The sequence below is a fragment of the Lagenorhynchus albirostris genome, chromosome 7 (assembly GCF_949774975.1).
Source record: "Lagenorhynchus albirostris chromosome 7, mLagAlb1.1, whole genome shotgun sequence".
In the NCBI taxonomy this organism is placed as follows: domain Eukaryota; kingdom Metazoa; phylum Chordata; class Mammalia; order Artiodactyla; family Delphinidae; genus Lagenorhynchus; species Lagenorhynchus albirostris.
In genome coordinates, this window is record NC_083101.1 from 8,890,769 (window position 1) to 8,903,849 (window position 13,081).

At 44.1% G+C, this 13,081-nt stretch overlaps 1 protein-coding gene across 5 annotated transcripts in view; it reads right to left on the reverse strand.

Annotated features, from left to right (window-relative positions):
• The window catches only part of RALGPS1 (Ral GEF with PH domain and SH3 binding motif 1), a 322,342-nt gene that overhangs the window by 231,475 nt on the left and 77,786 nt on the right, over positions 1–13,081 (reverse strand). For all 5 annotated transcript variants that reach the window (XM_060154324.1, XM_060154322.1, XM_060154323.1 and 2 more), the window contains 2 exons: positions 8,869–8,990; positions 5,584–5,691 (listed from right to left, as the gene is read on the reverse strand). In XM_060154324.1, the coding sequence (XP_060010307.1) occupies positions 5,584–5,691; positions 8,869–8,925 (165 nt within the window). In that variant the 5' untranslated portion in view covers positions 8,926–8,990. The remainder of the gene's footprint in view (positions 1–5,583; positions 5,692–8,868; positions 8,991–13,081) is intronic.

Below are 13,081 nucleotides of genomic sequence, written 5' to 3' on the forward strand. Positions count from 1 at the left end.
CATGGGCCTCTCACTGTTGTGGCCCCTCCCGTTGCAAAGCACAGGCTCCGGACGCGCAGGCTCAGCAGCCATGGCTCACGGGCCTAGCCGCTCCACGGCATGTGGGATCTTCCCAGACCGGGGCACGAACCCGTGTCCCCTGCATCGGCAGGCGGTCTCTCAACCACTGTGCCACCAGAGAAGCCCCCAATTTATTTTTTTATGGCTGCGTTGGGTCTTCGTTGTTGCATGCAGGCTTTCTCTAGTTGTAGCAAGCGGGGGTTACTCTTCGTTGTGGTGCATGGGCTTCTCACTGCAGCGTCTTCTCTTTGTTGCAAGGCACAGGCTCTAGGCGCACAGGCTTCAGTAGTTGTGGTATGTGGGCTCAGTTGTTGTGGCTCGTGGGCTCTAGAGCCGGGCTCTAGATTGCAGGCTCAGTAGTTGTGGCGCACGGGGTTAGCTGCTCCACGGCATGTGGGAATCTTTCCGGATCAGGGCTCGAACCCGTGTCCCCTTCATTGACAGGTGGATTCTTAACCACTGCACCACCAGGGAAGTCCTAGCACTTTTTTCAAAGTCTTATTATCTCTTTCTTCATTTATTTTGATCTTAAAATTTTTCCTCCCTTAAGGCATTTTCTGTTATGTTTATCTATTCTTGTGTTCCTTCTACTTCAACATTCATTTCCAAAATAACTTTTATTTTCAATGCTTTCCTAACTCTGCCACCTCATTTCTGAGATCTTTCTATTTCAGACTTATGTTGTTCATGTCTTACAGTGTGATCTTAATATTTTCTCTTAGCTTATTTTGAAATAGAAAGGTTATAGTTTTTATCTGTTTTAAGGCATGTCTTTCTGGCATGCTTTCGTTATCTACAGCATTCTGTCCTTACTCTTTTTTTCTTATAATAACTTTGAAAGACTTGATATCAATAATTTTCTATTGCTTATTTTTATGTAAAATTAGCTTTCCTAATTTTCTAGAGGGGAACATGGTTCAGGGTAGCTTTTCTAACTTCATATAGCTCTTCTTTTGGTTACTTTCATGTAGTGTTCAACAACATGCAGTTGCTTTTTGAGATTTCACACACACACACACACACACACACACACACACACACACATTTACTTAGACCTCCTTTTTCCTTAACTTTCCCTATCCTGATCATTTTCAGTCCACTCGCATACTGAATTTCTCTCTGATATGGAGCCTTCTTCTGGAAGTGAGCCCTGGTTGGTTGGTCTCAAGAGCTCATAGGGCTAGTCCACAGATCTCTTCCACCCATCCATTATCTGAGTGGTCAAAATTCCTGTCAATTTCAGTTGCTATTCTCACATTAATCTGCCGAACTTTCCAGTGAATTCCTGATGGAAATTCTGCGGTTCTCCTATTCTCTGGTCTGTCAAATGCCCCAATACTTACTTCTGCTTTCTCTTATACTGAAGCTGATACTCTGCAGGTCTTTTTGATACTGGTGGAGTATCCACAGCCATTTGTATTTTGGGTTTGATAGGGATAACTTGACACCTAATTTTACTGTAAATATTTCTCATGGGTTTCAGGGTTTGCTATCTAGTTGTTCTGGATGTTTTTACGTGGGGATTCAGGGAGAATAAAGAACTATGCTGCCGCCACCGCCATCTTCCCAGAATCACTCAAATGATTTTTTTATTGGACTCTTGTGTCTGGCTTTTTCCTTTCTTTCATATTATTAGACAGGAAACTAAAATACCAGGTGGTCTGGTTCAGTTCCAACACCTGGCAGCTCCAATACTTCCCCAAAGACCAAAGACCCCAGGGGACCTGGCTTCACATCTAAGCTGAAGACACGCTGGCTCTGGCAGGAGCAGCCAAGTGTTAGTGCTGCACCCTCAGAGCCTTCACTGCCCTTCCCTAGAGTCTTCCCAGACTGGGCTGGGCTGAGCAACACTCTAGGGCTGAGACTAGAAAACCAGGCCCAAAATCTCACCAAGGGGTCTGGCTGGACAATGATGTTCTAGGCGCAGCCTAACTCTCTGCCTTTCCACGTGGGGAACAACTATAAAGGGATTTTTAAACCTCATTATTGCTTCATTCCTTTCACAAAGCTAAAAAACACAGCTCAAAAATACAACAAGCAGGGCTTCCCTGGTGGCTCAGTGGTTAAGAACCTGCCTGCCAACGCAGTGGACACTGGTTCGAGCCCTGGTCCGGGAAGATCCTACATGCCACAGAGCAACGAAGCCCGTGCACCACAACTACTGAGCCTGCGTGCTGCAACTACTGAAGCCTGCATGCCTAGAGCCCATGCTCCACAACAAATAGAAGCTACTGCAATGAGAAGCCCGCGCACCGCAACAAAGAGTAGCTCCCGCTCGCTGCAACTAGAGAAAACCCGCGCACGGCAACGCAGACCCAACGCAGCCTAAATAAATAAATAAATACTACAAGCAGACAAAAGCAAATAGAATATAGAAGCTAAGCCAGCAAGGTCCATGATGTCTTCTACAGGAGAGAGATGCACTATAGTTTTGTGCCTGAGAGGACAGACTAGCACTACGCTGTCTAATACAGTGGTCACTAGCCTCACGCGGCTATTGAGGATCTGAAATGTCGCCAGCGCTCTTAAGTTTAGAAGACTACGTTGAGTTTTGAAGATTTAGTGTGAAAAAAGAATGCAAAGTATCTCAACAATTTCATGTTGTTTACAGGTTGAAATGATAATATTTTAGATACAGCAAGTTAAATAAAAAATATTTTTAAAGTAATTTCACCTTTTTTAATGTGGCTACTAAAAATTTTTTAATTGCATATGTGGCTCAGATTGTATTTCTACTCGTCTAGAATGTCAGAAGCCCTGGTTTTAAAGCCCAGACAGATAATGCCACTTACTATCTGTGTGAAGAGGTGATTTTCCTCTCTATACTGGTGACAGTATACTGGGAATAATAAATATGCCTAATTTGTAAGGCTGTGGTGAAAAGTACATTAGATTAATGCATGTAAAACATTTAGCACAAGACCTAGACAAAGTAGGTGTTCAAAAGTGGGAGCTGCCGGGCTTCCCTGGTGGCGCAGTGGTTGAGAGTCTGCCTGCCGATGCAGGGGACGCGGGTTCGTGCCCCGATCTGGGAGGATCCCACGTGCCGCGGAGCGGCTAGGCCCGTGAGCCATGGCCGCTGGGCCTGCGCGTCCGGAGCCTGTGCTCCGCAGCGGGAGAGGCCATAGCAGTGAGAGGCCCGCGTACCACAAAAAAAAAAAAAAAAAAAAAAAGTGGGAGCTGCCCTTGTTATCACCATCCAGCATTAGGGGAATAATCAGGAGATGAAGGTTTCAGACCTGGCTCTGCCCACATCTGGCTATATGATCCAGGTTAAAAAAAAAACAATCTCTTAGATCCTTAGTTTCTTTCTTAGAAAATCGGGAGCTAATAATCTGCCTCATCAGGTTGTTCTGAGGACTGAATTCTTCTAGTCAACGTGTACTATGAGGGAGGCACTATTCTGGGCAATGGGGAAAGAGCCGTGAAAGAGATAAAGTTCCTGTCCTTCAGGAGTTTGCATTCTAGTGGAGGAGCCAGACCATACAAAACACTATTACCGAATGTAATGTAGGGCAGTCATTAGAGATATGAAGAAAACAGAGCAGGGTCAGGGAAGCGTGTGATGTACAGATGCTACTTTAGCCCGTGAAATTCCTGTCTAGGGCTGACATCTGAACAGAGACTGGGAGACATGTGGGAAAGAGCCATTAGGACAGAAGGAAGAAGAAGCACAGGACCCTGAGGCAGGGGGATGCCAGGTGAGTCTGGGGAAGAAAGAGGCAGCTGGCGTGTAGCTGGGGAGCAAGGAGATGGGGCAGGAGAGGAGGCTTGGCCAGACCACGGGGCCCTGGAGGCTCACGAGGAATTCCGGATCTCATTCTAGTATAAGGGAGCCCCTAAAGAGTTTTACACTGGTTTTAAAAGGATCCCTCAGACACACTGAGGGAGGTGACATATGTGCCAGGCTCAGCATGGCCTGGCACAAAGTAAACGTGGGAGCAAGCGATGGCAGAGCAAAGAGATGGGGCCCACTTAGCTCCACAGACCCCTGGAGGGCACCAAACCTGTTACAGCAAGGGGACTGGGAAAAAGTGGGCATGGCCGGAAATAATTCCGCGGTTCTGCAGAGAAATGCAGCCCTGGGCAGCGCTTGCAATCAGGTCACCTCACAGCTGACGTCCTCCCTCCACCCTCAAAGTGCACAAGGAAGAAACCAGGTCATGGCAAAACGAGGAGCCAAGCCTGCTCCTCCACAACAAAGAAGCACAGGGTCCGACCAGCAGCAACACACTGGCTGAAGGAAAAACAATTCTTTTTAATTTATAATTACAGAATTTGTTCAAATAATATTGTCTATCATTGTAGAAAACAGTCATTGTAAAAATATAGAGAGTAAAAATAAACAAAAAGAAGAAAAATTAAATTCCAATTATTTAGAATCCTACAACCAGAAACTACAGTAAATAATATGTTTGGCTATATAGGTATCCACGTATTTAAGAATATGTAAACATCGGATCTAGACCTCTTCTTATGCAAATATAAATATGTAGGTGTTGTGCATGCTTTTTAAAAATGGCACTATTCTCTGTAAGTTGTGATGTAACCCAGCGGTCCCCAACCTTTTTGGCACCAGAGACCGGTTTCGTGGAAGACAATTTTTCCACCAGGTGGGGAGGAGCGGACGGTTCAGGCGGCAATGCGAGCGATGGGCAGCGGCAGATGAAGCTTCGCTCGCTCGCCCGCCGCTCACCTCCTGCTGTGCGGCCCGCTTCCTAACAGGCCGCGGACCAGTACTGGTCCTCAGCCCAGGGGTTGGGGACCCCTGCTGTAACCTGTTCCTTTCACTTACTATTCGTATATATTGTGTACGCCTTCCAAGGTAGTTAAATTCCTAGATAGACAGCTTCCTGTTTTTTTAATCCTTCCAAGTTATTTATTATTTTGCTTTCATATAATTATATTATACATTCCTTCCTTAATTCTTTTTTTAATTTTGATCTTTATAGCAATGCAACAAGTACTAAAATTAATTTTGTAATGCATCTGTAACCAGATAGGTACAAAGGTTTTTCTGCTCCAACAATTTTTCCAAACCAGGTACTACAATACACCTACTGAAAATATTTGTGGGTTTCTTTATTTTTAAAAACTTTTTATTGAAATATAGTTTATTCACAATGTTGTGTTAGTTTTAGGTGTACAGCAAAGTGGTTCAGCTATATATATATATATATATATATATATATATATATTCTTTTTTTTACATTCTCTCCCATTATAGGTATAGGTACATAAGATATTGAGTATAGTTCCCTGTGCTACACAGTAGGTCCTTCTTTGTTGTCTGTTTTATATAGAGTAGTGTGTATATTTTAATCCAAACTCCTAATTTATCCCTCCCTGCAGACATCACCCTTTTTTAATGCCACATGGTATTTCCTAAAGAATACTTTATTCGGCAATCCCCTATTGTTGGATATACGGCTTATTTCCAATCTGAGCAAACAACCCTGAGCAGTGACCCCCTCGAGCTTCCCGTTATGGTGTCCAGCCACCCACATCAGTCCTGTTACTTACAGCAAACTCCTCGGGAGTCACTTTCAAGACATCGAAGACAACGGCATCGTAGCTCTTGCTGGCATAGTCGCAGCCCTGGCCCTCCAGAGAGTCTGAGCTGCTGCTGCCCTGCAGAGGACAGGGAGAGATGGGGCCGCCTGAGCAGTCTGGCTGACTCCACAATCACTGACTCCCAAACCTCAGAACTGAGGATGCAAGAGGGGCAGAACCGTACAATGATAAAAGCTTCTGTTGTTTAGTGCTTTACCCTATTCCAGGCACTGTGTTAAGCACTTCATATGCATAATCTAATTTAACTCTCATAACAACTCTCTGAGTACACACTATTATTATTCCCATCCTACAGATAAGGAAGTAGAGGCAGTGCTACTTCCCCAATGTATCTCACCTAGGAAACTGAAGAGCCAGAACGTGAGCCCAGTTGTATATCTCTCTTACCCCTCAATCATACATGCCCTCGCTCACTACACCCCAACTGCTTCCAGCTGCCTCTGTGGCGGGGGGGGCAGTGAAAAGATACAGCCCACTCTTCACATCTTAGGAGGCCTGAGGAGATCACCTGTTTTGTTATGTTTTTCAAACATTACCTGGTTTCACCTTTTTCTTTTTTTTCTACTTAAATTCATTGCAGGAAATTATTATACAAAATGTTAAACTGACTCTCAAGGCTTATTTCATGTAGGGGCCACTTGGAATTCAAAGCCTGTTAGCTGATGAGGTGAGAGGTAACCGGCCAGTTTTGGAGACAGCGTGAAAGTTATATTTAGTAGAGCCCCTTGTTAAGAAGAACACCGGGAGTCCTGCATGTAAAGGAAAGGTCTCCCGTAAAAGAGCACGTTAAACTCCCCAGATGTGGCCAGTTACATGAAACCCAACACTGTAGGCATCCCAGAATGCTGAACATACCTTCTCTTCAATTTTACTTAATTCCATCAAATTCTACTTTGGGGAACCAATAGAGCTTACCACCCCAAAACTGTGCCCTGTTCATAAACGGTTTTATTCGTCTCAACCTGTGAAGAGGGATTTTGTGGTTTCCATTAACCTCAACATCTTGGACCGGGATTTAGAGAATATGCTTTTATTAATTCCCCTTTATTTCACTCTTTCCAAAATGGCTATATCTGGAAAAACTTTGCAATCTTACTGGAAACTAGAGTGTTTTTAGGCCAGGGAGGGAAACCAATAGTCAACAACTGAAAACGTGAGGTTAAAAGGAGGAGCAGAAACTTAAACCTGTAGATTTCAATAGGCCTCTGTCATTTAAAGGCTACCAAAAACTCTAAGATGATCTTAAGAAGCTCTGAGCTCTGAAGTCAGACAGGCCTGCTTAGAATGCCAGCTCCACCCGAGCTGCTGTCTGACCTCTTCACTTCGCAGAGCCTCAGCTACCATCTGTAAAATGGCACCATTAGAACCCGCTCCCCAGGGCTGTGGCACAGGTCATACAAAATGAAGCTTACAAAGCAACTGGCAGGATCCCCTCCCTGGGCGATGCTGATTCAAGGGGCCTGGGTGGGCTCAGGCATGGCTATTTTGAAAGTTCCACGGGCGATGGGACATTCTCCTCTGAGGAGAATCTGTGTTAAACTTTTGAAAAGTAATAAAGATTAATCCTGAATACTTCTGGAACTGGCCGTCGATTCCACCCCTCGGTCTTACAGACCCTGAGCAATGGCTACCAATAAATCATTCTGCACTTCCATGTTCCCCTTCCACGGAGCAGCCTGAAGCAGGTGACGGGGCTGACCTTCTTCCGGGGAGTGTAATGTCATCATGGTCAGGACCAGTGGCTCCAGAGCCACAGAGGCCTGGCTGTGAATCCCCACCCACCGCTGACCAGCTGTGTGATTTGAAGCCAGTTCATTCACTGCTCCCTGCCTCAGTTTCGTCGCCTATAAACTGGGGGTGAAACAACAGCACATGCCTGATGGGGTTATTGTGAGGATTAAGTGAGATCATGCCTGTGGAACGTACAAAAGAAGTGCCCGGTATATAGTTAAGCACTAAATCATGGGTGTCTATCTGTATAAACGTGTCACTCAGTCACCAAAATGTATTGAGCACTTCAATTAGACATGCATTCATTTGTTCATTCATTCAACAAATATTTATTGAGCTCCCACCACGTTCTGGATACACATATACATGTATATTTGTATATATACACATATATGTAGATATTTATAGTATATATGTGTGTTTGCACACATATGTGTATGTATACATATATACACAGACGGAGGATAAAAAAGAAAGAAGTTTTACTCTAGACGGAGTGTAAACTGTAAATGGAAAGAGAAGTCTGATTCCTCCAGTTACCAGACAGAGTCCATTCCTGGAATTTCAGGTTTTATAACTTTCCTGTAACACCCCATTGCACCTGCCCCAAACATACACACTCATACAAGCGGCCTTATTTAATCAAAAGTTGCCCCAAATACATTCAGTGGCAGCGGTGGAGGTGGTGGTGGTGATGACGACACAGTAACTTTATTTAAATGTATACTGGCGCCACCTGGGAATTTTAACGGGTACCCACAAGTCTGCTTTCAGAACCAGAGATCAAGCTAAGGAATTTTTTTAAAGGGTTATAAGAAATGGATTGGTTCCTATGAATTCTAGCTGATTGCACAGGATCATTTCAAAAGCCCAGCTCGACCATGAGGGCCTTGTGAGTTCAGAACACGGAGCACCCCCTTGTCCGTTTATCACAGGAGCCCAGCGTTATGCATCTGACATGGTGGTCTCCCCAGGCCTCAGATGACACCCCCTCCCCCGCCTGCCTCTGTTCTATTACAGAACTTGGAAAGCAAACTCCCAAACCCCCAGGGCAGGGGCCCGAGCCCAGGCCACTCTCGACCACCAGCCCTTACAGCCATTTCCTCCTGAGCAAGGTAAATAGGAACACGGGGCCAGCTGGAAGCACTTCTGTCTGACTTCATTCCAGAATGTGTGACCTATTTATAATCAGCCACGGCTTTGCTTGGGAAAGGTCTGATCCCTTCTTGCCACCAAAATGGAATGTGGCACTTGCTACAACTGGACTAGGCAGGTATTTGTTTTTCTTTGAAGAGAACGACTTCAGAAAACACACTGATCCTCAGGACTGACTGCCTCCCAAATCTCACGCCTGGCATGGCTGGTCGGGAGGGCTAAGAATGGTGGCATTCATGGAGGCCTGCAGCCTCCGGGCCAAGACTCAGGGGGCCTGGGTCAGCTGCAAGGAGCCCTGGCCCACCCACCCCACCCACGGCCCCGGCCCTGGTCCTGCAGCCCCAGTACCTGTGGAGTGGCAGAGGTGACCAGCACGCTAGCCATCAGACCATTCCTCTTGTACATAGTCTCCAGGCCACAGGGAGCTTCAGGGCAGCCTCTGTCGGTGACATAACCTGTCTGAAGAAGTCCTGCAAGGCAAAGGGGCTCATAAAAACCAGCCTTCAAACCCAAGCTAATCCCACCCTGGGAGAGAGTTGTGCTGGACTTGAGCTGGTGACCCCAGAGGAGACCTTCAAAGAAAGGTTACACAAGCTGGTGGCCTTCAGGTTAAATATGGCCCACAGATGTAGTCAGCTAGGCTTGTACAGGTTTTAGTATGTTTTAAATTAATCACCAACATTTAAAAATTGGAAGGTTTCACACAGAATTCTGGATCTGTGACTTTTCTGGCAGCACTGGGCCCCATTCCTCCATGACAGCCGTCAGCTGGGCTGGGCAGCGCTGCCCCTTGTACTGGTGCACTTACTGGAGCAAGTGCCTTTCAGACCCCGTCTGGCCTGTACAGCCACTTGGGGACCTGCCTGGCTCCTGCAGACACTAGAGTTTGTGACCTTTGTTTTAAAAAGAAGGCAGGTGAAGAAGACAAACTGAATCTACCGTGTTTCCCTGTGCACCAGACCATTCCATCAATAATAATAATATGGATACTAGCTAAGACTCGGAGAGTTCTCGCCACGTGCCATGCACCTTACTTACAGTAACTCCTCTAATGCTCACAACAGTCCTTGGTAGGTCCTGTCATTACCCCCATATTCCAGGTGGGGAATTTGAGGCACAGAGAGGTTAAGTAACTCGTGCTTTGGTGTCTTTGCTCATGCCGTCCCACCAAACCATCATTATTCAGGACCTGGCTCAAATGTCAAATGTCATCTCCCCTGGTTATCGCACCTGGACCACTCAAACAAGAACCAGCGCTCTCATACCAATGTGTACATGCCCCTAGTAGGGCGTTTATCACATCACTGAACATCAGAGCACTGTAGCCACCACCAGCTTTTTCCCAGGAAAGCAATCAGGATGTAATGGGGGAAGGAAAGGAGAAGGCAAAGGGACCAGCTGGAAGCCAACTGCAATTATCAGGAAAGAGACGAGGGTCCTCTGAGCTAGAGTGGCAACAGTGACACCAAAGAGAAGGACACAGACTGAGAGACGGTAAGGACAGAAATGCAACAGAAACTGATGTGGGGGAGGGAGAAGCAGCCGAGGATGCGTGGCTTCTGGCTCGAGGTGCCAGACGCACAGCAACTCTGGAGAGCAGTTTGGCAGTTTCTTAAAAAGTTAAACATCAACTTACCAAATGACCCCACAATTCTACACCTAGGTAACTATCTTTAAAATAAATGAAAACATATGTCCACACAAAAACATGCACATGAATTTATTCCTCTTAGCCAAAAGCTGGAAACTAAGTGCCCACCAACTGGGGAATGGAGAGACAATGGGATATATCCATACAATGGAATACTACTCAGCAATAAAAAGAAATGGAACACTGATACAAAGTATAACATGAATAAACCTCAGAAACATCATGCTAAGTGGCAGAGGTCACACAAAGGATTGTACAATATGAGGCCATTCTTATGAAATGTCCAAAAAGCCAAATTCAGAGAGAGGGGGAGCACATCAGTGAGAGGCTGGGGTGGAGGCAGGACTAACTGCAAATGAGCACAGAGGAGTTTTCTGGGGTGATGGAAATGTGCTAAAACTGGATGTGGTGATGGTTACACAGTCCCAGAAATCCACAAAGCCATAGGACCGTACACTTGGAATGCGTGCATTTTACAGTAGGTAAATTAACCGCAGCACATGCAGCAGCCACCAGCTGTCTCATGATGGTGACCTGAACTTACACATTTAACTCCCCCTTCCACATCCCTTTGAAATAATCAAAGAAATATTAAAATACTAAAAACAAATTGTATTAGCACACGATGACAGACAATGGTTATTAATAAGCAAAAACACTTTCAGGATTTCCAGGGGCAGAAGAGATGGGCCTCACCAGTCCTTCCCATCAGGAAACTTACACAAGCCTCTTAGATAGCCTCATCCACCAGAGGACAGACAACAGAAGCAAGAAGAACTACAATCCTGCAGCCTGTGCAACAAAAACCACATTCACAGGAAGACAGACAAGATGAAAAGGCAGAGGACTATGTACCAGATGAAGGAACAAGATAAAACCCCAGAAAAACAACTAAATGAAGTGGAGATAGGCAACCTTCCAGAAAAAGAATTCAGAACAATGATAGTGAAGATGATCCAGAACCTCGGAAAAAGGATGGAGGCAAAGATCGAGAAGATGCAAGAAATGTTTAACAAAGACCTAGAAGAATTAAAGAACAAACAAACAGAGAGGAACGATACAATAACTGAAGTGAAAACTAAACTAGAAGGAATCAATAGCAGAAGAATGGAGGCAGAAGAACGGATAAGTGACCTGGAAGACAGAATGGTGGAATTCACTGCTGCAGAACAGAATAAAGAAAAAAGAATGAAAAGAAATGAAGACAGCCTAAGAGACCTCTGGGACAACATTAAACACAACAGCATTCACATTACAGGGGTCCCAGAAGGAGAAAAGAGAGAGAAAAGACCCGAGAAAATATTTGAAGAGATTATAGTTGAAAACTTCCCTAACATGGGAAAGGAAATAGCCACCCAAGTCCAGGAAGCGCAGCAAGTCCCATACAGGATAAACCCAAGGAGAAACACGCCGAGACACATAGTAATCAAATTGGCAAAAATTAAAGACAAAGAAAAATTATTGAAAGCAGCAAGGGAAAAACAACAAATAAAAGGGAACTCCCATAAGGTTAACAGCTGATTTCTCAGCAGAAACTCTACAAGCCAGAAGGGAGTGGCATGATATGCTTAAAGTGATGAAAGGGAAGAACCTACAACCAAGATTACTCTACCCAACAAGGATCTCATTCAGATTCGACAGAGAAATCAAAAGCTTTACAGACAAGCAAAAGCTCAGAGAATTCAGCACCATCAAACCAGCTCTACAACAAATGCTAAAGGAACTTCTCTAAGTGGGAAACACAAGAGAAGAAAAGGACCTACAAAAACAAACCCAAAACAATTAAGAAAATGGTCACAGGAACATACATATCGATGATTACCTTAAATGTGAATGGATTAAATGCTCCAACCAAAAGACACAGGCTTGCTGAATGGATACAAAAGCAAGACCCATATATATGCTGTCTACAAGAGGCCCACTTCAGACCTAGGGACACATACAGACTGAAAGTGAGGGGATGGAAAAAGATATTCCATGCAAATGGAAATCAAAAGAAAGCTGGAGTAGCAATACTTGTATCAGATAAAATAGACTTTAAAATAAAGAATGTTATAAGAGACAAGGAAGGACACTACACAGTGATCAAGGGATCAATCCAAGAAGAAGATATAACAATTATAAATATATATGCACCCAACATAGGAGCACCTCAATACATAAGGCAACTGCTAACAGCTATAAAAGAGGAAATCGACAGTAACACAATAATAGTGGGGGACTTTAACACCTCACTTACACCAATGGACAGATCACCCAAAATGAAAATACATAAGGAAACATAAGATTTAAATGACACAATAGACCAGATAGATTTAATTGATATTTATAGGACAGTCCGTCCAAAAACAGCAGATTACACTTTCTCCTCAAGTGCACACAGAACATTCTCCAGGATAGATCACATCTTGGGTCACAAATCAAGCCTCAGTAAATTTAAGAAAATTGAAATCATATCAAGCATCTTTTCTGACCACAACACTATGAGATTAGAAATGAATTACAAGGGGAAAAAACGTAAAAAACACAAACACATGGAGGCTAAACAATACGTTACTAAAGAACCAAGAGATCACTGAAGAAATCAAAGAGAAAATCAAAAAATACCTAGAGACAAATGACAATGAAAACACGACGATCCAAAACCTATGGGATGCAGCAAAAGCAGTTCTAAGAGGGAAATTTATAGCTATACAAGCCTACCTCAAGAAACAAGAAAAATCTCAAATAAACAATCTAACCTTACACCTAAAGGAACTAGAGAAAGAAGAACAAACAAAACACAAAGTTAGCAGAAGGAAAGAAATCATAAGGATCAGAGCAGAAATAAATGAAATAGAAACAAAGAAAACAATAGCAAAGGTCAATAAAACTAAAAGCTGGTTCTTTGAGAAGATAAACAAAATTGAT